Source organism: Lolium rigidum, unplaced genomic scaffold (assembly GCF_022539505.1).
Source record: "Lolium rigidum isolate FL_2022 unplaced genomic scaffold, APGP_CSIRO_Lrig_0.1 contig_19763_1, whole genome shotgun sequence".
NCBI lineage: Eukaryota > Viridiplantae > Streptophyta > Magnoliopsida > Poales > Poaceae > Lolium > Lolium rigidum.
In genome coordinates this window covers 178,063-204,114 of record NW_025899946.1, presented here as the reverse complement: position 1 = coordinate 204,114, position 26,052 = coordinate 178,063, and the positions used below count along the sequence as shown (strand labels likewise).

General features: G+C 42.5%; 1 protein-coding gene across 3 annotated transcripts; it reads right to left on the bottom strand.

Moving 5' to 3' along the window:
- Positions 1–18,767: 18,767 nt before the first annotated feature.
- LOC124680551 (translation initiation factor IF-2-like) lies at positions 18,768–24,616 on the bottom strand. Of its 3 annotated transcripts, XR_006995526.1 has the most exons (3): positions 23,855–24,616; positions 19,032–20,012; positions 18,768–18,896 (listed from the first exon to the last, which is right to left on the bottom strand). XR_006995526.1 is itself a non-coding variant. In XM_047215601.1 (2 exons), the coding sequence occupies exon 1, from the start codon at positions 24,614–24,616 to the stop codon at positions 23,870–23,872; it is 747 nt and encodes a 248-aa protein (XP_047071557.1). In that variant the 3' UTR covers positions 18,883–20,012; positions 23,855–23,869. The 3 variants fall into 3 exon arrangements, 2 of the variants coding, with proteins under 2 accessions (XP_047071557.1, XP_047071558.1); XM_047215601.1 differs by having other exon boundaries at positions 18,883–20,012; XM_047215602.1 differs by lacking the exons at positions 18,768–18,896; positions 19,032–20,012 and adding an exon at positions 20,563–21,983.
- Between the last annotated feature and the right edge of the window lie 1,436 nt (positions 24,617–26,052).

Here is a 26,052-nt window from a genome sequence, read left to right as displayed (position 1 = left end):
GCACAAGCAAGAAAGGTGTTCCATCTTGTTGAGGTGAAGATCGTCGTCATCAAGCTCAAGTGGAATGCGCAAGTATAAGGTTTGCTCTTGATAGGGTTTCTTTCTCACCGGTCTCATAGTGTAGTTCGAGACCGGTTTATAGTTTAGTTGCCGTACTATCAAGAGGGCTCTCGAGTGAGTAACTCGATCGTATCATTCGGAGAGAGCTCAAACCTTTGCATCCTTGCATCATCTTTCTTGGTTATTATTTGGATTTTATCCATGTGATGATTTAGAGCTTGTGCTTATTCTCATGACAAGCTCTAGTTCATCAAGAATGGTTTTTGCACGGGCAACTTGTTGCGTTTTCAAGATTGGAGGTTTTACCGGTATGTCTTTTTTAGATAGGTCAAACCTTTCATCATTTGTTTCTATCCTCCCTTGTTGGACTATGATGGTTTCCTGCATGATCTTGTAGAGCTTGTTCCTAGCTTTAAAACAAGCCCAAGATCATCAAAATCAGAGTCCGGATGCTAAAGTTATGCCCGTTTCAGTTTGATGTTTCTGCCAGTTTTCAGGGGGCGGATATTCCGGCCCAAGTTTGGGGCGGATAATCCGGCCCCCGGAAAAATCCGGTTTTTGGACAAAACCGGGCAAATATCCGGCCAAATGTCCGGCCCCCATCCCGAGAGCAGTTTTCTCATGTCCTTAGCCGTTTTCGGGGCCCGGATATTTTGCAAATATCCGGCCCGGAAAATCCGGCCTGAGCTGACCCAAACGGTCATATTTCGATGGGAGGGGGTATTTAAGCCCCCTTCTTCCTCCTTGGGCAGCTACCTCTTCCCCTTTGTGCTCTCCACCATTGTTGACCTTGAGAGCTTCCCTTTCCCTCTACTCCTCCAATGCTTCTTGAATCTCTTTGAGGGAAAACGAAGAGGAGATCTAGATCTACATTCCTACCAATCAAATCCCTCTCTTTGTGAGGGGAATCCACTAGATCTAGATCTTGGAGAAATTTGGTGTTCCTCCTCTTATTTGTTCTTCCTCTCTTATTCCCCCAATAGCTTTTGTAGCTTTGTTGGAATTTGAGAGAGAAGGACTTGAGCATCTTTGTGGTGTTCTTGCCATTGCATTTGGTGCATCGGTTTGAGTTCTCCACGGTGATTCGTGGAGGTGAAAGCAAGAAGGTTGTTACTCTTGGGTTCTTGGAACCCTAGACGGATTCTAGGCCTTTGTGGCATCTTAGTGGTGTTCTTGGGGACTCCAATTAAGTTGTGGAGAATCTTCAAGGGCAAGGCCTTTGTGGCATCTTTGTGGTGTTCTTGGGGACTCCAATTAAGTTGTGGAGAATCTTCAAGGGCAAGGCCTTTGTGGCATCTTTGTGGTGTTCTTGGGGACTCCAATTAAGTTGTGGAGAATCTTCAAGGGCAAGGCCTTTGTGGCAATTTGTTGGGAGCCTCCAATTAAGTTGTGGAGATAGCCCCAAGCTTTGTGCGGGTTCGGTGACCTTCCTAAGGTCCCATAGTGGATCGAGGACATCCCTTTTGGTGGGAATTCTCGAGGAGAATACGGTGGCCCTCGTGCATTTGGAGTGACTTGTCCTCCACACCGCTCCAACGGAGAGTAGCACTCGCAAGAGTGTGAACTTCGGGCTACATCGTTGTCTCCGCGTCACTTCGGTTATTCCTATACCCGAGCTCTTTACTTATGCACTTTACTTTGTGATAGCCATCGTGCTTGAAGTTATATATATATCGTGCTATCACATACTTGCTTGTATTGCTTAGCATAAGTTGTTGGTGCACATAGAGGAACCATTGCTTAGAATAAGTTGTTGGTGCACATAGGTGAACCATAGTATATAGGCTTTGGGCTTGACAAAGTAAACGCTAGTTTTATTCCGCATTTGTTAAGCCCATCTCGTAAAAGTTTTAAATCGCCTATTCACCCCCCCCCCTCTAGGCGACATCCGTGTCCTTTCACCCGCCATGGGCGAGACCCCAGGGAACTCTCATTGCTAGTCCCTACAAATTCATCTTTGATGCCGCCATAACATTTTTTTTTAAAGTGACATTAAAGCAAGGATTTAATCTTGAATAATCATTGTCAAAGTTTAAAACCAAAGCGAGGATTTGAGCTTGAACAATCGTTGTCAAAAGTTGGAATTCCTGAAACTGAATTTCAAACGACAAACCAAGACACCGCACGAACTCAACCAAGCCTTCTATTTTGCATTACATTCAGAACACTTGAGCATCAAAATACCGAGCATCAAAATACCTATTGTATCTGGACACTCTGTAAGAGAGAGCCAGGTGTCGAGCCGTGCCACATGAATCAGTTACAGAAATCGTTTGATTGCACCACAAAAAAACGCATGAAATTTCAGTAGATATTGAGTGCATGTGCTAGTTGTCATAGACACATAGGAAATTTTCCAAGAGCTCTAACCTCTTGTTAGAAATCCTATGGGATTGTAGTGTAGGAAGGAATCCATAGGAAATTTGAAGGATTCGATCCTTTCAATCAAATGACCTCAATAGAAGAAAAAAAAATCCTATGGGTAAAAATCCTACAAAAATTCATTTAAAAATCCTTTGCATCAAACAGACCTTAAATTTTTTATTTTTCATTATAGACTATGGTTGCGGATTTATGCCTCGCATGTGTTTATGCCATGGATTTGGCTATTGTAGACATTCGGGGAATTAATTTTATAAACCATGTCGTTATGCATGTATTCTCTTGTAAAAATGTTTAGATGCTAAAATTCTTGATATGTGTCTTGTTTTTTCCAAACCGTTATTTAAAATATAGCACGCTATAACTTGATAGCATCTATGAGATAGCTCGCTATTTTAAACCTTGGATCAACCTCATCTATGCCACTGGGGAACGTAAAGTGGAACCCAACTGGACAGGGCCTGGCTGCATTGGTCAACCAACCAGAACAGCAACTCCTTCTCAAAGAGAGAAAAAAAGGAGACCCAAATCCAAACCCAAATCCCAGGATGCTCTCCAAAAAGAAAGGCAGCCAGCCTGATACACATCTTTCACATCCACCAGCCCATTGGTTATTTGATCTGGGTGTCGACGCCTTTCGCTTGTCAAAGGCCAAGATTCTTTCTAGCTATGTCAAACACTGAAAGGACACGGATGTCGCCTAGAGGGGGGGGGGGTGAATAGGCGATTTAAAACTTTTACGAGATGGGCTTAATAAATGCGGAATAAAACTAGCGTTTACTTTGTCAAGCCCAAAGCCTATATACTATTGTTCACCTATGTGCACCAACAACTTATTCTAAGCAATACAAGCAACTATGTGATAGCAAGATATACAAACTTATGCTAAGCAATACAAGCAACTATGTGATAGCAAGATATATAACTTCAAGCACGATGGCTATCACAAGGTAAAGTGCATAAGTAAAGAGCTCGGGTATAGAGATAACCGAGGCACGCGGGAGACGATGATTTATCCCGGAGTTCACACTCTTGCGAGTGCTAATCTCCGATGGAGAGGTGCGGTTGCTTAGTGCTCCCGAACCTTGAGGTGTGGTTGCTCGATGCACACCAACGCCACAAAGGCCTCACCCCAAGATGCGGTACTAACACCACAAACCGAACGCCACGAAGGCGCCTCACCTAAATCTCCGGTGACCCTCGCCACAAAGGCCTAGGTCACGGTTCCACTAAGGGATTTCCTTCGAGGCGGAAACCGGGCCTTACACAAAGATTGGGGCACACATCCACAACTTAATCGGAGGCTCCCAACAAATCGCCACAAAGGCCTAGAATCCGTCTAGGGTTCCAAGAACCCAAGAGTAACAACTTTCTTGCTTTCACCTCCACGAATCACCGTGGAGAACTCAAACCGATGCACCAAATGCAATGGCAAGAACACCACAAAGATGCTCAAGTCCTTCTCTCTCAAATTCCAACAAAGCTACAAAAGCTATTGGGGGAATAAGAGAGGAAGAACAAAGGAATTCACAAAGAACACCAAGATCAAGATCTAGAGAGTTCCACTCACAAAGAGATGGATTTGATTGGTAGAAGTGTAGATCTAGATCTCCTCTCTCTTTTCCCTCAAATGGGGGCAAGAATCATGGAGGGATAGAGAGATAGGGCAAGCTTCTCAAGAACAACAATGGAGGAGAGAGAGAGTAGGAGAAGCTCTAGCCCAAGAAGGAAGAAGGGGGGTATTTATACCCCCCAAGAGAATCGAGTCGTTAGGCGGAACCAGGGCCGGATATTCCGGCCTAAGTGAGGGCCGGATAATCCGCCCCCCCGGATAATCCGGCCTCAGGGACAAAACCTGGTCAAAATCCGGCCAAATATCCGCCCCCTATCCAGAGCTGCTTTTCGTCTGGTCCTTAGCCAATTTCGAGGGGGCCGGATATTTTCGAAATATCCGGCCCGGATAATCCGGCCCTGGGACAAAACCGGGACAATATCCGGGCAAATTTCCGGCCCCAATACAGAGCAGCAATTCCCCAGGTCCTTAGCCGATTTCGGGGGGGGCGGATATTTCCGAAATATCCGGCCCGGATAATCCGGCCCGGATATTTCCAAAATATCCGGCCTAGGCAAACTGCAGAAATACCAAAACAAGAACGGGCATAACTTTTGCATCCGGACTCCGATTTCGATGATCTTGGGCTCGTTGAAATCACAACAACGAGCTCTACAACAATATGCATAGAAACATCATAGTCCAGCAAAGTAGGATAGAAACAAATGATGAAAGGTTTGACCTATCTCAAAAAGACATACCGGTAAAACCTCCAATCTTGAAAATGCAACAAGTTGCCCATGCAAAAACCATCCTTGATGAACTAGAGCTTGTCATGAGAATAAGCACAAGCTCTAAATCATCACATGGATAAGATCCAAATAATAACCAAGAAAGATGATGCAAGGATGCAAAGGTTTGAGCTCTCTCCGAATGATACGATCGAGTTACTCACTCGAGAGCCCTCTTGATAGTACGGCAACTAAACTATAAACCGGTCTCCAACTACACTATGAGACCGGTGAGAAAGAAACCCTATCAAGAGCAAACCTTATACTTGCGCATTCCACTTGAGCTTGATGACGACGATCTTGACCTCAACAAGATGGAACGTCTTTCTTGCTTGTGCTTGCTTGACGAAGTCTTGTAGATTGCTCCCCCATAAACCACCATGGGAGAGCTTCTTCTTTGGCGCATCTTCACATATCCATGATCACCATATGGATGGTAAGGCTCAAGCAAAGGATCTCTTCGAGATGGCTCATCTTGAACTTGCACAACATTTCTTCATTCTTCATCATGTTGATGTCTTGAAGTAACTTGAGGGCTCACTTCATCTTCATCTTCAAGACATACTTGACACTTGATATCCTTCATCAATTTCTTCTTATTGCAACCTTGAAGCCAACATATGGTTCAAGAATTGCCTATGGACAACTCCTACAAATATAACTCAATGCAAACATTAGTCCATAGGGATTGTCATTAATTACCAAAACCACACATGGGGGCTCCATGCACTTTCAATCTCCCCCATTTTGGTAATTGATGACAATCTCTTTGAGAGGGTTTATATAAGGAATTTAAGTAACAAATAAGTTGAATCTATAGAGCAAACTCCCCCATAATATATGCATGTGTGAATGATCTTGACTTTCATTGCATATATTGGCATTCAAAGCCTAGTGGAGTTTCCTCTAAATATTCAACTATGCAAAGCAACAAGATGCAATGCAATAAAGGCACATGCTTAAGCACAAAGCAAAGACATAACCAAATTCCCTTAAACCCTCCAAACTTCTCCCCCATTGGCACCAATTGCCGAAATGGGTGAAAAATTTAGAAGGCCAATATAGTGAGAGATCCTCCATAGCGTGTGCATTTCTCATAATTTGAGTGGAATCAAATGCACATATCCAATTACGAATATTCGGAAGGAGTCACACCATAGATAGGGTCAAAGATTGCAAAAAGATAACAAATTCAAGAAGCTTCAACAAATGAAGCAAGCAACCAAATGAACCACAAAGAAGATACCAAAAGAAAGAAAGATATTATGATAAGATCAAGAAGATTGCTCTAAATAATATGAGGAAGCTCCCCAAGGTTTGTGCACAAAACAAGACAATTTGCATTGGAGTATAAAGTGCACAAACATGGAATCATCACTCCCATAATATCATTCAAAAACAAAATATACCAAGTGAATCAAACTCTAATGATCACCAAAAGATAGTGCTCTAAATTAAATGAGGAAGCTCCCAAGGTACATGCATAAATTAAAATGTTGTATTTGAATACAATATGCATAACATGGAATCCTCACTCCCTCATTACCATTTAAAACACAAACATTTGCAATAGATCATAGATAGAAAATTAAGCTTAACACTTGCAACAAACAAATGGTTGAGCAACAAGTAGGAAGCACCATAATAAAAGGCTCAACCACGAGGATATGTGAAAGGCATGGTAAAGCATATTATAAGACTATTGCAAGGATGAGCAAAAAGCATCATCATAGTCTTCAATGAATTATATTGCTTAGCATGACCAATCAACATGCAATAAATAAATAAGATATCAAAAGGAGATGTATCATCTCTTATGTGTATAAGTTTCACTAAGTGAGCAATATCATAAAGATATTTATCCACAAAGAAACATGTACACACAAAATGGATACTCAAGAAATATAGTATGATATCCCAAAATGAAGTCATGCAATATACCAATAAGAATTTTTGCTTAATGGCATGGCCAAAGGCTCAATTTTGTCTTATTGTACATTCATGAACTTCAACCACAAACATCTAAAATACATCACAAATATCAACAAGGGATAGAAGATAGTTGGGATGCATTTGAGAAAGGCAACAAGTATCACAAACGAGGATACTAAAAGAAATAACTCAATTTGCACTTTAATCGATATTGCACATGTGAGAGGCTTGAGGAATTGATATGCAATAAAATTGCTAGATTGGCATAGATGGGATGGGTGAATCATAAGCATGATTTTATATACTTCCCAACATATGTACTCATCTCAAATTACTCACATTTGCAATAAAGAGGTTTCGTTAAGACTTTTGCAAGAAGCACAATATTTGCAAATCAAGAGATTCATGCCAAGATGCAACCATAAGGTTGGATACAAGAAAAGTATGCATGAGAAGATACTTGTTACCAAGATAGCATTGGTGTGGATGTAGTAGATATGTGTTCGTTGATCATCCTATCTTGCCTCACGTTACCATTGAGTCACCACTTCTTTCCAAGAGTGAGACAAGCATTCAATGCATATCCATTGTACCTAACACAAAGGTAAGTACAAAAATGGTCCCCAAACTAATTGGGTCCGAAGTAGTTAGACACACTACAACATATAGGACAAACTCCACAATTCTATGTGCATATAGATATGAAATTGAATTTCATGCACATCTTAGTCAAATTAGGATTTGATGGAGTTTACCCTATATATTGGATCAAAGAAAGTGACACATGCCATAAGATATACATATATTAAATATGCATGCACAATACTTTCAAGAACCAAAGGAAGATACAATTTGGACAAAACACCAAATAAACCAAGAGACAATGGTTGTCCAAATTATATCAAAGAATCAAATCAACACAAGATTGACTCCAAAGACTTATCTCATTATAAGAAGCTAATTAAACCTAAGCACCAAGGAATGAGATAACCAACTCCCAAGAGAGCAAGGTTCCAACAAATAAACCAAACCCTCGACATTTTTTATGATGGCACAAAGTACCAAAAAGAAAATTTTATGTCTCCCAAAACCCAATTTTTGATAAAGATCAAGAGATGTTAAGCATTCTAATAATATAGAAGAGCTCCCCCAAGTTTGGTGCGTTATCAAGGATTTTTTATATGAATATAAAGTGCACAAAACTAGGATCATCACGCTACCTATATCTTCTAACAATGCTAAGAAAGTTTGAATAGACAACTTAGATCCATAAGATGCAAGGAAGACACATGGGAGTCAAAGCACAACAAATTCATGGCAATAAATAAGGCAAAATAAATACAAGAGCCAATGTAGATATGATCAATAAATATCTACCTCATAGTTGATTACCAATTGTCCTAGGACAAGAGGTATTAGGAAATATTTCCCGGTGGTAGTTTGTAAGTATACATAAGATCATATTTACAACGAACAAAGCATATGGTAAAAGATAAGAGTTAACCATCATGCAAAGATAGTTTCTTGATAGCTTCATTTAGTCATACCAACATGCAAGGCAATTAATAGTATTCATACCAACATGCAAAGCAATTAATAGTATTCATACCATCATGCAAGGCAATTAATAGTATTCATACCAACATGCAAAGCAATTAATAGTATGACTTGAAGCACATGGTTTTCCAAAAATGTATTGAGGGACACGTTGTGAAAAACCATGCCAAGAAGAACTTTCACAAATAAGATCCACAAAGATATTAGCAATGAAGCCATTTAAGCAAATTTGAGCTTGTTTGAGCAAACATGCCACATAGGAGAGAGATAATTTACGGTATCAATTCTATGTGACACAACCTCAAATGTTCACATTTTCTAGGCTTGTAATATGCACAAAGCTTATTACTCCCCCATAATGTGATAAGGAATTTATTTTCACAAGAGGCAAATAAGATCCAACTAGAGATATTAATGGACATTGGAATTTGAATTTCTCATGAAGATGACATACCACATAGAGACTAGATAATCTTGCAATATCAATTCTAAGTGATATTCCTCATGTACACACATTGTTAGGATCATGAAATTCCCAAAGGAATATCACTCCCCCAAAATGGGATAGTCCATTAATCGCTCATAAGAGCCATATAAGATACAACAAGATGCAAAGTGGCTCCAACACAAACACAAATACATGGTGTGCAACCCAACATACATAGACTTGATTTCTCAAGAAAAGCAAGTAGGAAGCACAACATATACAAACACATGCTAGGAACAAAACTAACACATGCAAAGGGGCGAGTAACTTTCAATATAAATGAGTTGAGAACATGTTACCGCAAGGAGGAACATTGGATATATGATAGTAGCAAGATAATCAAAAGACTTGGCTTGAGATAATATAAATGATGAAGATCCCTTAATTCTTCATGATGTAGCCAAGTCTCCAATGCCCTCCAACAAGCACCTATTGATCAAATTTTGGATTGTTGGTCCCCAACTAAGTTGGGTCCTAAGAGGTTAGTCACAATAGGCTTGGCAACCCAAATGGTTCTTTTCTTGACACCACTTTGAGCACCAACAAATTTGGCAAACACATTGCCACCCTCATCCTTACGAAGAGAATAAACATCATCAATGGTGATAGAGTTGGATGAGGTACCAATAGTGCACAAGGAGGAGATGTGGCCCTTCTCACGGCATATGTAGCAAGTTCTTTTCTTCTCCTTCTTCTCACTAGGTTTCTCCACAATGGGAGCATTGGCTTGTTTCTTCTTGGGAAGTGGCATTTCTTCAACTTGAGGTTGAATATGAGTTTGAGCTTGGGGCCGCTTCCCTTTTTGCTTCTTCTTCAAAGGGCAAGATCTAACATGGTGCCCTTCAATTTTGCACTTGAAGCAAACAATCTTGGCCGGGTCTTTGACTTGTACTTGGCCCTTCTTCTTGTTGTTGTTCTTGGACTTGTTCTTGTTGTTGGATTTGAATCCAAGTCCACTCTTGTCATTGGGGGATTGTTGCATACTCAACATCGTGTCAAGTTTGCATTTCCCTTCATGACCCTTTACCAAGTCATTCTTTAAAGAAGTGACTTGGGCCTTGAGCTCTTTGATTTCCTCTACATGGTTAGTAACAACACAAGTACTAGAGGAAGTAGAATCTTCATTGTTAGAGCAACAAGGCAAGGACGATAATTCATCACAAGATTTAGCAATATTATGAGTGGATGAATTACTAGGACTAGCACATGGAAATATAGCATTTTGAGTAGTAGTGCTAGTACCCACATGAGGCTCACAAGGTGTTGCCTTAAATATGATAGCCTCATGAGCTAACTTTAGCCTATCATGAGAGGCTAGAAGATCCTCATGGGAGCGAGAAAGCTTTCCATGATTTTCTTCCAATTTCCCATAATTGCAAGTTAGCAACTCAAGTTGAGCCCTTAGCTCAACATTCTCCTTCAAGATAGACGCTTCACAAGAAGTAGAGTTAGTAGCACAAGCATCAATATTAGTAGTAATAGGAGAAGGCAAGTTGGCATGCTCTTTTAGATAAGAAGCTTTAAGTTGCTCATGCGACTCGGTGAGTTTAGCGAGCGCACTCTCAATGACCCTTGAGCCCTTTTTGAGTTGCTCAAAATCCTCAAGGAGTTTAGCATTAACAAACACAAGCTTATCATTTTTTAGCTTTAGTTCATTTGCCATCTCAAGAGCTCTATCATGGTTTTCCTTTTCTCTAGACAATTCTAGAGCAAAGGTCTCCTCAAGAGCTTCCTTGATGGTTTGTTCTTCTTCAAGTTCATTTTTTAATGATGCTACATCATCGGCATACTCTCGTTCAAGAGCACCCTTTTTATCAATGGTGTTCTCATGCATCCAAATAAGTTTTTGGCTCTCAATAGCGGTAGTCAAGATTTCAAAGAAGTGAGTGCTAGCAATTTTATCTTTGCAAATAACCTTGAATACGCTCTTACCTTTATCGCGTAGAGAGACAACCCAATCCTCTTCTTCATATTCATCCTCATCCTTATCACCACGAGACATATTGGGTTCCATGGTAGGAGGTACCGTGGAACCCTTGGCCATAAGGCATATATGAGGACCGTGAGATAAAGAGTAGGAGTTACTTGAGGCTCCTTTCAAGATCTTGTCTTGACCAATAGAATCTTTGGTTTCCTCTACATTGTTAGACACACAACAACTAGAGGAAATAGAAGCATTTTTATCATGGCCACAAGACAATGCAAGCATATCATCATTAGATTTATTCAAGCAACTTACACATGATATGCAAGGACTATCAACACAAGCATGTAAATCATTTCTAGTGCTAGATGTGTTTAAGTCCGAAGATGAAGCATAGCAATGAGATAGAGATGACGAATCATCAATAGTAAGCTCAATATCAACATTGCAATTTTCATCACCACTCACCATATCATTACCTTGTGTCTTACCACACTTTGGTGAAGTGGATGAAGATGAGAACTCATCACGGCCGGAAGTGGAAGCAATACAATCATCCTCAATAATCTTGGACACATCATATTTATCTTGAAGCTTTGTCCATAATTCATGAGCGCTCCCAAAAGGCATGATTGAAGAAGTAACTACATTGCTCACAACAATGGAAAACACATGAGAAGCAAGAGCATCGAGACAAGAGTTTTTCTCCTCCTCAAGAGATAAATTTTGAGGATCCTTAGGAGAAGAAAAACCCATGTCAAGAAATCGCTCCATGTCCGGGGACATACGCCGCAAAATATTAAGCACATAAATTTTCCATAGATCATAATTTGTGCCATCAAATATAAACAAGTTATTGTGCGCTAATCCCCTAGCCGACATCTTTACTCTCAAGGCGGTGAAGCCTAAGAATGAGAGACCTTGCTCTGATACCAATTGAAAGGACACGGATGTCGCCTAGAGGGGGGGTGAATAGGCGATTTAAAACTTTTACGAGATGGGCTTAATAAATGCGGAATAAAACTAGCGTTTACTTTGTCAAGCCCAAAGCCTATATACTATTGTTCACCTATGTGCACCAACAACTTATTCTAAGCAATACAAGCAACTATGTGATAGCAAGATATACAAACTTATGCTAAGCAATACAAGCAACTATGTGATAGCAAGATATATAACTTCAAGCACGATGGCTATCACAAGGTAAAGTGCATAAGTAAAGAGCTCGGGTATAGAGATAACCGAGGCACGCGGGAGACGATGATTTATCCCGGAGTTCACACTCTTGCGAGTGCTAATCTCCGGTGGAGAGGTGCGGTTGCTTAGTGCTCCCGAACCTTGAGGTGTGGTTGCTCGATGCACACCAACGCCACAAAGGCCTCACCCCAAGATGCGGTACTAACACCACAAACCGAACGCCACGAAGGCGCCTCACCTAAATCTCCGGTGACCCTCGCCACAAAGGCCTAGGTCACGGTTCCACTAAGGGATTTCCTTCGAGGCGGAAACCGGGCCTTACACAAAGATTGGGGCACACATCCACAACTTAATCGGAGGCTCCCAACAAATCGCCACAAAGGCCTAGAATCCGTCTAGGGTTCCAAGAACCCAAGAGTAACAACTTTCTTGCTTTCACCTCCACGAATCACCGTGGAGAACTCAAACCGATGCACCAAATGCAATGGCAAGAACACCACAAAGATGCTCAAGTCCTTCTCTCTCAAATTCCAACAAAGCTACAAAAGCTATTGGGGGAATAAGAGAGGAAGAACAAAGGAATTCACAAAGAACACCAAGATCAAGATCTAGAGAGTTCCACTCACAAAGAGATGGATTTGATTGGTAGAAGTGTAGATCTAGATCTCCTCTCTCTTTTCCCTCAAATGGGGGCAAGAATCATGGAGGGATAGAGAGATAGGGCAAGCTTCTCAAGAACAACAATGGAGGAGAGAGAGAGTAGGAGAAGCTCTAGCCCAAGGAGGAAGAAGGGGGGTATTTATACCCCCCAAGAGAATCGAGCCGTTGGGCAGAACCAGGGCCGGATATTCCGGCCTAAGTGAGGGCCGGATAATCCGCCCCCCCCCCGGATAATCCGGCCTCAGGGACAAAACCTGGACAAAATCCGGCCAAATGTCCGCCCCCTATCCAGAGCTGCTTTTCGTCTGGTCCTTAGTCAATTTCGAGGGGGCCGGATATTTTCGAAATATCCGGCCCGGATAATCCGGCCCTGGGACAAAACCGGGACAATATCCGGGCAAATTTCCGGCCCCAATACAGAGCAGCAATTCCCCAGGTCCTTAGCCGATTTCGGGGGGGCCGGATATTTCCGAAATATCCGGCCCGGATAATCCGGCCCGGATATTTCCAAAATATCCGGCCTAGGCAAACTGCAGAAACACCAAAACAAGAACGGGCATAACTTTTGCATCCGGACTCCGATTTCGATGATCTTGGGCTCGTTGAAATCACAACAACGAGCTCTACAACAATATGCATAGAAACATCATAGTCCAGCAAAGGAGGATAGAAACAAATGATGAAAGGTTTGACCTATCTCAAAAAGACATACCGGTAAAACCTCCAATCTTGAAAATGCAACAAGTTGCCCATGCAAAAACCATCCTTGATGAACTAGAGCTTGTCATGAGAATAAGCACAAGCTCTAAATCATCACATGGATAAGATCCAAATAATAACCAAGAAAGATGATGCAAGGATGCAAAGGTTTGAGCTCTCTCCGAATGATACGATCGAGTTACTCACTCGAGAGCCCTCTTGATAGTACGGCAACTAAACTATAAACCGGTCTCCAACTACACTATGAGACCGGTGAGAAAGAAACCCTATCAAGAGCAAACCTTATACTTGCGCATTCCACTTGAGCTTGATGACGACGATCTTGACCTCAACAAGATGGAACGTCTTTCTTGCTTGTGCTTGCTTGACGAAGTCTTGTAGATTGCTCCCCCATAAACCACCATGGGAGAGCTTCTTCTTTGGCGCATCTTCACATATCCATGATCACCATATGGATGGTAAGGCTCAAGCAAAGGATCTCTTCGAGATGGCTCATCTTGAACTTGCACAACATTTCTTCATTCTTCATCATGTTGATGTTTTGAAGTAACTTGAGGGCTCACTTCATCTTCATCTTCAAGACATACTTGACACTTGATATCCTTCATCAATTTCTTCTTATTGCAACCTTGAAGCCAACATATGGTTCAAGAATTGCCTATGGACAACTCCTACAAATATAACTCAATGCAAACATTAGTCCATAGGGATTGTCATTAATTACCAAAACCACACATGGGGGCTCCATGCACTTTCAAACACGCTGCCTAACCTAGCCCTGACCCCCAACCTTATAAATACGTGACCAGGAAACACATGCAGGTATCATCAGTTGGTTCACCAGTGCACAAGTAAGAGGTCATCTTTGGTAGCCAAGGATGATTTGCCTGTAAACCTCTTGCGAGCTAAGCCTCTTTTGGCGAGCGGGTTTTCGGGCAAGTCAGCCTGGTTACCTAAGTAACTCTTAGTCTTAGATATTATATGTCAGGTCTGATCCTCTTTCATCCTAGGGGAACAAAATTCACAATACGAGTGAGCACCCTACTTATGTTCATGCGGAAGTGAGGTCTTACATGAAGGTACGTAAGAAGCAATCTTCGATAGCCAGGCATGATTTGCCTCTAAACCTTTGGAGCTGAGCTCTCAATGCCACCACGGCACTCGAGAGTGGCACCAGGTTTCATGGGCAAGTCATCCTGGTTACCTGAGTACCTCTTACAATATTCCATGTTAGACCTACGCTTATTTCAACCCTAAGGATTTTTTTGTGGTCAACAAATCTCGCAAGACCAGCGATGAGGCACCCTACTTGTCTAAATGCAAAATAAGAACATCTCGGTCTTTACCTTGCCGGTGAGACTACTGTCGTGCGAAGTCATTGTCTGAGGCTACAATGGCTCCTACGGTTCACCTGCCATTTGTGGCACTACCCTTCCCATAAGATCCACCATGTTTGCATACTTTACCCTATATATTTGGTTAAACTTCATAAGTTTTGAATTTCGACTAAATTAATACGCCATGTATTCATGAACGGAAGGAATTATCTATAATAAATGTCAAGGGCACCACGAAATTCCCCACCCAACAACTGAATCAAGAATTCTAGGAAGTCCATAAACTGACATTTTTGAAGTGACATTTCAAAAACTAAAACTGTGGCTTTTGGTCAACGGATCGGCTTGGTATATCATATGAACTTACAATGCACCAATACCTCACCCTATCCTTTCACCCTATGAGATGTTTATCAAAACCTGTGAGAAAATAATTATCTTAAGTACACTTCAATAGAAGAAAAATTGGGGACCCTATCTAATGACTTGAAAGTTACAGACAACCAAGAGCAGACCAAATATTATCCTAAAAATTATTTCCATATATTATCTAATATAGCACTCTAAAGATCATTTTTACAAATAAAACCTCAACTTCACATTGTTTATGTAAACAAGCTTGCGTTTCAGGTTTATCTTTCGCCCACGTTCACATTTATCATAATCGGTCTATTCAACTCGCCCGTCTCTCCTCTCAGCCGCCGCCTCAACCCTAGCCGCCTCTAGTTCATCCTCCTTCATAGATTGGTTCCCCCTCCTCCGGTCGGCTTCGCCGGCGTCGGGAGGAGTGGGAACCCGATCGGTGGGCGGAGTTTCGAATAAAATTATTGTTTTTATTAGATTATGTTAGGATTTTGGTAGCCGCCTTCTTGTTGGTTTCCCCTCAATGGAGATGGCATCGTCTGCAATAAGTGATCTTCGAACTTTCGTTCGGCGACGAGATCTTCTTCCCGGCGTCAATGGTGGTGTTGAACAATCGCAATTTTCTAGGTATGGGCCTTCAGATCTTGCTTCGCCAGATCGATTTTGGATCTTTTGTCGTTGTTGCCGCGAGGAGGATTATCCTCGCATTTTTTGTCCCGGCTGCTACGTCCTCGACAATGGTGATTCGTACTCTCGGCTCTCCATCGACGACGGCAAAGCTAGTTGGTTATTATTCCCTGACATCCTTGTGTTGGTACTCTTGCCGATGTTGTATGACTTTTTTAATGGTTGCGTGCGTGCACGCAGGCTTGGCATTGCGGCTCAAAAAATTATGGGAGAACTTTCGTCAGGTCTATGGTTCGTTATCTATCTTTGGCTGCTTTCAGAAGAGTACAAGATTGTGTTCTAGAAGAAGAAAGAAATTGAAGACCTCAAAGATTTGTTACTATCTTTTAAACTTTATTTTGTAATCGTTGGAGTCAGTTCATGTATCTCTACCATGTACTCTATGTTGCTATGAATATATGTGGTATCGATTGTCAAAAAAAAAAAACTTCGTTTCAGGTTCTAAATTGGCTCCCACTAAAGCAGGACTGCAGAAGAGTAACATATAAGCAAACTAAAACCGGTATATATTAGAGGATTTAACATGTCGAAGTCCTGGACAGCGGCCAAAGTTGATAAGAAAATCGGAGCTCCAAGAACATTCTTCTTGTCAACCAAATTCCAAGCCTGAATCTTGTGCAAAGCATTGATCACCTCTCTGAGTTTTCATCGCTCTTGTTAGACTTAGAGTCCAGAGACTCTTAGATGATTAGAGTCGCATGGAGCATCAGAGATTGTGGATTGTACCAAAAAGTTTGTGAAAGCATCCGGCGATCGAACACCTCAAGATCATCCACTAGTGGTTGAGTTTGGACTTGTGGCTGGAACTCAAGGAGAACAAGGCATGCTTTTTGTGACCATAGGAACATGTGTCCGAGTCACTTCAATGAAGCGATAGAACGCCCCAAGGATTTGAACTCAGGAATTTGTAATACGATGTATCAGTCGCATATTCACCTCTACCCTTTATTCATCACCTTGGTACCTTAATATTGGAGCCAATGGGCAATAGATCATAGCATGAAAATTAAATCATCCAATATAAAGTGCCGCAACAGTACCAAACGCGATGTGGAGAATGTAAGGAGACTGCCATGACACCAGAGAGGCGAGGTGTGGTTGCGTGTTCAAAATCAGGCTTTACACCCTTTATCGGTACTTTATGTAATCTTAGCCTTCGAGTATATCACCCCTTCGATCTAAAGGTAGTTGGGCACCTCTGGAGCTTCCAAAGGATATATTCCCCATGGGTCAAATGTACAAACATCCACCTCAAATTTGGTGGAGTATAAATAGGACATTGCTAGGAATTTAGGAAGTTTGGGTTCGATGATTCAAAATCTTAAAATGGATGTCACAATGAGAGGAGCAACTTTCATGTAACTTTATCCCCTTGACATCCCTTTTAAGATTTTGGCTTTTGTAACTTTTTGTCATGAAAAATTTCTAAAACTATATTTGTGCAAAAAGGAAGGAAGTGTATAATTGAATAAGCAATTCGACGCCAATATTTGCACCACTGACATGTAGAGGCAAGTGGTGCATGTGGAACATGCCCATAGATTCAACACTTGTAATGTTGCCTGAACGGGAATGTTGCATTACAAAGAGAGTATGTTAGGTTATCAGTCTCTCCGGCTATGCAGATACTTGCATGGGGCGTGAGGAACGCGTATGATATGATTGTTAGCTTGGAAAGTCCATCGTCCGAACTCCAAAGTGATACACACAAATTGCCGGCCGTGGCAGTCTGTAATTTGTCGAAGTTACATGTGCAAATGTCATGTCTGGCTTACGGTGACTAGGGAAGCTGTCTGCGTAGCCTGACGCATCACTGGCCAAGACACAAGAGGAGAGTGAGACCATGAAGAAGGGAGGGAAGGATCATTCACTGGGCGTCCATGACAAACCAAACCTCTGAGGCTCGGAGCACGGCCGGGTTTGATAGGTCCTGTGATCAGTGGCAATGCCACTTGCATGTTCTCCACCTCCTCTTGTGTCCGCTCACGATCATTCACAGCCTTATGGCGAGTTCTAGCTGATACTTGTCCTATACATCATTCTCGAGAGTTACTATGGTCTAGTCTACTTGGAAATATTTACTTTTAGGTTCCTTCTTTTTGGACTTGCACATATCCTGAAGTCCGGCCATACATATCTCGGAGGTGAACTCGGAAGTAGCTAGATAAAAATGATAATTGTACAACTAATAGCGCAACATCTTAGTGTCCTGCGATCCTAATAGACCACCTCCTCACTTTCACAGGGCCGAATCACCATTACTGCGGTATCCTGACATCCTATTAAACCACCCCTAAAAACAATCTAGTTAGTCCCAGCTCCAGCAGAAACAGGAAACTTCACAACAACTTAGGATCCTTGTACAGTTATTTTCCTTCTCTCTGAACTATGATTCGGCTCCTCAAATCCCCATAGGCCATAGAGTAAACGATGGTGATAGCATAGAGGAACTGAACATCAACACCGATGGTGGACTAGTAGCATCCATGCAATGTGTCGAGTTTGGGACAAGGATGGGATCAGGCGACTAGGACATGATGCATAATTGAGCCCTTCTCGACCCCTCGCCTGTCCAAATCCTACTCTAGCTCTTCTTTGCCGCCATCCTTTTCGATCACACTACAAGTGCACAGGGAATTTCCATGCATGATACACACCTTATCCTTATCAATCCCAACCCATACATGCAATGTTCTTCTTCACATGCACATATTCCTTATGCCCGGTTGTTTATACATGAATGTGATCAGCCTCATCCTTGTAGCTGGGGAATGCAAAGTGGAACCCAAGTGGAGATGTCTTGTCTTCGCTGGTCAACCAACCTGAACAACAACTCCCTCACGAAGAGAACAAAGAGGGAAACCCAAATCCAAATCCCTGGATGCTCTCCAAAAAGGAAAGGCAGCCAGATACAGATCTTTCACATCCAGCAGCCCATTGGTTATTTGATCTGGTTGATCGACACCTTTTGGCTTGTCAAAGGCCAAGATTCCAGCAGTGTCAAACACGCCGCCTCGTCTCGCCAAGATTCTACTTGACCCCCATGGCTCCTGCCTCCTTATAAATACATGACCAGGCAACACATGCAGGTATCATCAATCAGATAGTGAGGTCTTACATGGACATACAAGGCCATCTTTGATAGCCAAGGATGATTTGCCTGTAAATCATCTTGGGAGCCTACCTCTCGGTGCATGTGGCACTCCAAAGCGGCAACTAGATTTTACGGGCAAGTCAGCCTGGTTACCTGAGAACCTCCTACGATATACCATGTCAGACCTACACTTATTTCATCCCTAGGATTTAGCAGTGAGCATAGTTGACAAGACAGGCGATGAGGTAATCACCCTACTTATGTACAAGCAAAAGGGGGCAGTCTTACATGGAGGCAAGAGGCCAACTTCGATAGCCAGGCATGATTTGCCTCTAAACCTCTTTGGAGCTGAGCTCTCAGTGTCACCATGGCACTCGAGAGCGGCACCTGGTTTCATGGGCAAGTCATCCTGGTTACCCGAGTACCTCTTGCGATATCTATCCCATGTCAGATCCACCCTTTGTTCATCCCAGTGGTGAACAGAATTCACAAGAATGGCAAAGAGGTAAGCACCCTACTTATGTACATGGAAAAGAGCCTCTCACTGGTTACCTTGAGAGTGAGTGAGGCTAGCTGCTGTGTGGCAAAGGCATCATCTTAGGCTACGCTGACCATCTGTGCAGTCCTGGCGGCATGGGCATGGTACATTTGCTGCCATCCTGTCACTTTCAATATATAGTACATTTGGATCATGGTTTTGAAAATACTGTATAACACATGAGGTTTTCCCTAAGCTTTGCAAAATCCAACCGTAAAAGTTCACATGCACCACAAAATCCCCCCATGCAACAGCTGAACACACCAACAATTCGAGAAAGTTCATAGAATCATAATATTAGAGAGAAGTATGGCATTTTTCCTGCAGCATGGGCATGGCACATTTCCCACAAGGCTGACACAGTAATTTCACGCTTTCCATACATACAACATTTTGAGTTTTTTTTCCATAAAAGTGAGCATGATTTAAAGATTATTGTAAGATATCATGAATTGTTTTCATTAGCTTTTTCAATTCCACTCATAAGGTCTAGGGCACTACACATCCCCACAAAACAACTGAACCAATAATTATATAATGCTCATATCAGAGAGAGAGAGAGAAGTGAAGAGCATGGCATGTCGGATATGGCATTTCACAAAGAAACTGTGGCTTTGGGTAAAAGGATGGGCTCTATCATCTAAACTTACAATGTATCGATACCTCACCCTATCCTTCCACCCTTGACATCAAACCGCCCAATATGGCTTATCCAAGCTATTTATGAAAACCTGAGAGGAAGGAAGAATTGTCTTAAGTACTTAAATAAAAGAAAATTAGGTGACTCTATCTAGTGACTTAACAGTTACAGACAACAACCACGAGCATCAGACTATGCATAAAATAATTCTTAATTTATGTAGGCTGCAGCTGTAGTAGAATTCCTTCTATGCATTTAGGGAGTTGACCCCATCACTAATGCAACTTCGAGGATATGAACTGTTGCATGATACATTTTACATCAGTGAGCCTGCAGTCTTCTTCTTTTTCTTTCCTTTCCTGTTTTCTGAGATTCAGTGACCTTGCAGTTTTGTAACTACATTTTTCATTTACAGGTGCAAGAGGTGTGAGGCATTCCAAATACATACAAGAAAAGAACAACTGATGCCTAAGTGAATCCACCTTTTAGAGCTCACACACATAGCATCACAAATTAACTGAAATTATGTTGCAGAAGTTGATCTGTAGGCAGAACAGAGCTATAAAGTTGCTTTAATAGAACAAACATTCCTACTTTTGATTGTTTGAGAGTAGCTTATCACATTTACCACGCGATACAAACATTCCTACTAGGAAGGAAAATATGCAGAAACAGGCAGTGGACTTGGTGAAGTATGGGTCCTTGTGTACAAATTCAATGACTACTACTTGAGGACATAAAAAAATTATCTAACATGATATTCTAAAGCTCATATTTGTAAATAAAACCTCAACTTTACACTGTTTATGTAAAGCACCTTGGGTTTCAGATTCTAAATTAGCTTACACTGTAGCAGGAGTGCAGGAGATTAACTGAAAGACTATATGTTAAGAGGATTTAACGTCTCAAAGTCATTGAAATGATTGCTGTCAAAGTTGATAAGAAACTCTGAGCTCCCTACATGGACTGTGCTCATCATAGAAGTTATAATGCAGCAACCCCAGTTAAGAGAAACATGTGAATGCAAAGTCAGTAGACAGGACATGTAAGGAGAAATGGAATTTACAAGAACATAGGGACACATAAGTGCATTTAGTTTAGCTGATCAGATAGTATCATAATATTATAGTTGGAGCCCATAAGAAGAGTAGACCAGCATATTTGTGTGCCATTCACTTGCTAACGAAAAGCTACATTACTTATTGCACTTTTCATCATAATGATCAGTTGTCGATCACTTGCACTATTTTTTATATAAATGGACCTCATGGACAGAAACTGCAGTATGTGGTTGATTTCATGCTCAAGAAGTTCAGTACAAGCTTTGTTACCTACAGGAGTACAGAACCATGCAGGAAGGGATAACTGATGTAAGTTGAGGTGAGAAAAGGCAATTTCACAAAATTTAAGAGCATTCTGTGCACTTGGCGCTGACTTTTTTGTTGGACCTAAGTGAATAGTAGCTGTTCCCACTTGATATAGAATAAATCTTCATAGGGGTCATGTGCCGACTATCCATAGCCTTTTGGAAGGACGTATTCTATGCATGCGTCGAAGTATGGCCTTTAAGGAAATCAAGAGATCCACATGTTTCAGAGGAAATTATCTTTCACGTGTTTTTTGAGAAGAGGTAATGTAAAAAAATGTAACTGGTCCCTGCATGATTTGGAGAATATATACCTACCATGATCAGGAAATTGTTCAAAGGGAAAAGATGCGCTGATGTGCCATAAAGAAAACTAGGAAAGGCGTTGCTTTTATGAGATTTGTGTGATTATATATTTTTGCTATATCTACTTTGCAGCAAAAAACATACTCACACATGTCAGTCTAAAGGACTTGACGAAATCTCTCATGGTGTAACCGTGTAAGGTTTTCCTCTTTGCTGGCCAAGGACAACTTGCCCATTCATATTCAAAGCTGTAAACCTTACCTTGCCCTTAAAAAAAGTCTATTCTAATAGGCAGCTTTGAGGCTGTAACACTCACCCCTTTCCTGCGAATGTATGGGAACGACCATTCCTCTTGCTACATTGTCATGGAAATCTGGTTTCGCTCGGAAACTGTTGAGGAGAAGCTCTGTAAGGTAACTAACTAGTACCTTACACTAGGGAAGAAATCTTAACAGTGTACATTGAAGCAATAGCACTGATCAGCTGCTATGCCTAAAATGGACATGCATGAAATAAGATAAAATTAGTGCCCATTTTAAACGAGTTTCATTTCATAATGACAGGCAAATTTAAGTTAAAGACGCTAATAGCTTTATCCCCATACTTGAATATTTCATTCTTACTCTAGGTTCAATTTTTTACCAGGAAAAAATTATGTTGCAAACAAATCATAACAGACTTTTAGGAAAGGCTCCTTAAAATCATCTTCTATTTTGGTGTAACAGAGCACACCCGCATGGCAAGGAAAAGGGTTGTGACTAACAACTTAGAGACTTGACGACCTCACAGGCTCACACCAGATTGTAAATTGGATATGATCATTGTATATTTCCTTCAATACAGCTATCCAATTGCAGTATGTTGGTACTGCGGTTCTTGGACAGTATTTATATCGAATCAACCATATAAAAGAAAGAAAAGTAGGCCCCAGGCAGGAAAAACAATTTCCTCAAGCATCTAGTTACAACTTACAAAGGCACGACATGTTTTTATCTTAAACATTGAACACATATACTTTGCAATTGAACTCCATTTGCGATTGAACTTCATTTGTAATCTTTAAATATGGCAGGGGAAGTTGGGCAGAAAGTGGTTAACCAGAAGAAAACCAACAAACTATTGCAGTATGTCGGTACTACGGTCCTTGGACAGTATTGTATTGAATCGACCAAATAAAAGAAAGAAAAGTAGGACCCAGGCAGGAAAAGCAATATCCTGAAGCATCTAGTTACAGACTCGCATGTTTTTATCTTAAGCATTGAAGACATATCCATTTTGTGATTATTTCCAACTGTTTTCAGCACTAGAATCTGCATTGAAGCTCCATTTGTAATCTTTAAGTATGGCAGGGGAAGTTGGACAGAAAGTGGTTAACCAAAAGAAAACCAGCAAACTAGTGAATATGAGGACCATATGCTTTATCCCCATACTGGAATATTTCATTCTTACTCTAAGTTTAGTTTTTTACCAGGAAAAAATTATGTTGCAACAAATCATAACAGACTTTTAGGAAAAGCTCCTTAAAAGTCATCTTCTATTTTGGTGTAACAGAGCACACCCGCATGGCAAGGAAAAGGGTTGTGATGAACAACTTAAAGAATTGACGATCTCAGACCATATTGTAAATTGGATATGAGTGTGATAGCATCACCATTGTATATTTCTTTCAATACAGCTATCCAATTGCAGTATGTTGGTACTGCGGTTCTTGGACAGTATTTGTATCGAATCAACCATATAAAAGAAAGAAAAGTAGGCCCCAGGCAAGGAAAAGCAATATCCTGAAGCATCTAGTTACAGACGCGCATGTTTTTTTCTTAAGCAAGACATATCCATTTTGTGATTATTTCTAACTGTTTTCAGCACTAAAATCTGCATTGAAGCTTCAGTTGTAATATTTAAGTATGGCAGAGGAAGTTGGACAGGAAGTGGTTTACCAAAACAAAATCAAGCAACTAATGAATAGAAGGACCAACATCCATTATGAGCAAGAACACCCAATATGAGACTCAGATTGCATTCACCTTATTGCATTCATTACTTGAGGTTCCTTGAAACAATTCCTTCCAAACTAGTACTGCTCAACGGCATGCCATGTGACAGAGATGAGGTGATCATCAAATCAAACCTATATACAGACTACTAGGATTGGTGAGAGCAGCATTAGTTAATGCCCCCATCATTACTACCAGCCTTCTATGGGGAGAGGGAAACAAAAGCGGAGAGAGCAAAAGCTATAGCTAGTACTAGTAATAGCTCACCAAGGGCGGGCGGGCTCAGGAGACGGTGTCGCTGCCGGTCCGGAGCTTGAGGATGGCGTCGAAGAGCTTCCTCCTGGAGCCGACGGCGCCGATGCCCATGTCCTTGAGGTCCTCTAGTGTGAGCAGCGGGAGCACCTCGTCGTCCACCTCGTGGATCTCGAAGACGGGCGCGTACCGCGCGAGGCCGAGCCCGTCGAGCCACGCCCGGACGCCGCCGTAGGAGGCGGCCGCCCCGGGGAGGCGCCCGTTGGGGAGGCCCCAGTCGGCGACGCCGTCCGACTCGTCGACGCTGGCCTCCGAAACCCTAGCCCGCGCGGCCGCGGCGGAGTCGGACTGGTAGGCGTCGTCGTAGTAGTGGCCCTCGTCGTCCTCGTACCCGTCGCCGGCGCCAGGCCCCGAGGGCGCCGGGATCCAGGCCGTGCGCGGGCGGCGCTGGCCGAGCTTGGGGCCGCCGCGGCGCTGGGCGGCGGCGGCGGGGTCGAGGATGTCGTCCGGGTGGGCGCGGCGCGGCGGGCGCGAGTGGGACGGCTTGCGGGGGCGGCGCGCGTCGGAGGCGGTGGCGTTGGGCTGGACGCCAATGTCGCCGAGGCGCACGCTGGGGCGGCGGCGGCGCTTGGAGTAGGGCGGCGCGGGGGGCTCCGCCGCCGCTGCGGCCTCAGCTGCGGGGTCGCCCGTAGGCAGCGGGACGGCGGGGGCGGGGGCGGCGGCGGGGGCGGCCGCGCCGCCGTTGGTCTCCGGCTCCGGCGGGTGGAGATCGGCCATGTGTGGCGGCGCTGCGCGAGATGCGTAATCCGCGCAGTGGGAACTGAGCTGAAAAAGTTACTCACTCACTCCCACTCTCTGCTACTCTCTCTCGGCTCGAGCTACGTCACGTCAAGGCGGCGTGGGGCGTAGGATTGCGCCACGTGGCGTATTTGGCGGTGGAGATGGTGGGTTGGGCGCTGGATGCGTGGCTGGGGATGCGGGAGGTCAAAGACGCGGGGTTGACCTGGCTGACACTGACGTGGCGGATAAGGCTCAGCCAGTCTACGGAATGCAGTCCACTGGGTTGTGTTTCGATGGGCTACGGCCTGTGGACTCTCGGCCCTAGGCATGTTTCACATGTCAAAGATATGGGCTTTTGTGTTCTAAAAAAACAACTAGGCCCACAGAGGGAAGAGCCCCTCAGGGTGTGCCATCTCAACCTAGCTCAACTAATTATTTGCTGATTCTAAAAAAAAAATTGTTGTTTGTTAGGCTAGCTCGGTTCATCTCGGCAGTGCTCACTCTGTACGAAAAAGGTCCCTCAGCCAGGCCGGATTGCGAAGCTCAAATCGAGCTTCACAACTCGGCCAAGCTGAGCTCATACCCGCAAAGTACCGTAGCACCACCCCCAAGAACCCCCACCCCCACATGCATGTTTGCCAAAAAGAGGGATTTTGTGTTCTAAAAAAACTGGCCTAGATGGGGATGAGCCCCTAGGTTTTTTCATTAAAAGATTGGTGCGCACGACATCGGCCCATCCAAGCCACCAGGCTAAGCCTTGGCTTGCAAAATACTACCTCCATTCTAAAGTATATGACATTTAAAAAAAAATTCAAACCAAGTAAAGTTTGATCAAACTTTTAGAAGATCATGTCAACAAATATAACATTTTGTAGATACCATACAAAAATGTATTTCATTATCTATCTAATGATACTGATTTTGCATTTTCCATGTTCATGGTTTTTAGTAAAAACTTAGTCAAATTTTACATAGTTTGACTTCCTAAAAATTATATAAGCCTTAAGCTTTAGGACGGAGGTAGTGAAAAAGTAAAGTTGTGTTCATTGCACCGTTGCGATTTGAAAATGTGTTTCTAAATATGCCTTATGCTATTCTAAAGATTTCTTTTGGAAGACGTGTGAAATTCACGCAAGTTTTGGACATGTTCTGATATGTTCAACTTCCACGGAGGTTTTCAACTCCGTGTGCAAATCAACACAATATAGTCCAAACAAGTTTTTTTAGAACAATACGACTTTTCGCCATGTTACATTTCATAAAGATGGAACAACATTCAATACTAGCTCAGCCTCTTTGGAATAGGCTATTTTGGCTAACTATCATAGAAACCAAGGTGTTATTAAAAAAGGCGACGTGCATGAAAATTTTAATAGGCTGAGCATGAGAGCTGAGCAGAAGCTTCAAATCTCGTTCCATTTCTTTGCCTCCAC

Bases quoted from the DNA above. Each gene is read 5' to 3' on its own strand.
- LOC124680551 (XM_047215601.1), bottom strand. From the start codon at position 24,616: ATGGCCGATCTCCACCCGCCGGAGCCGGAGACCAACGGCGGCGCGGCC.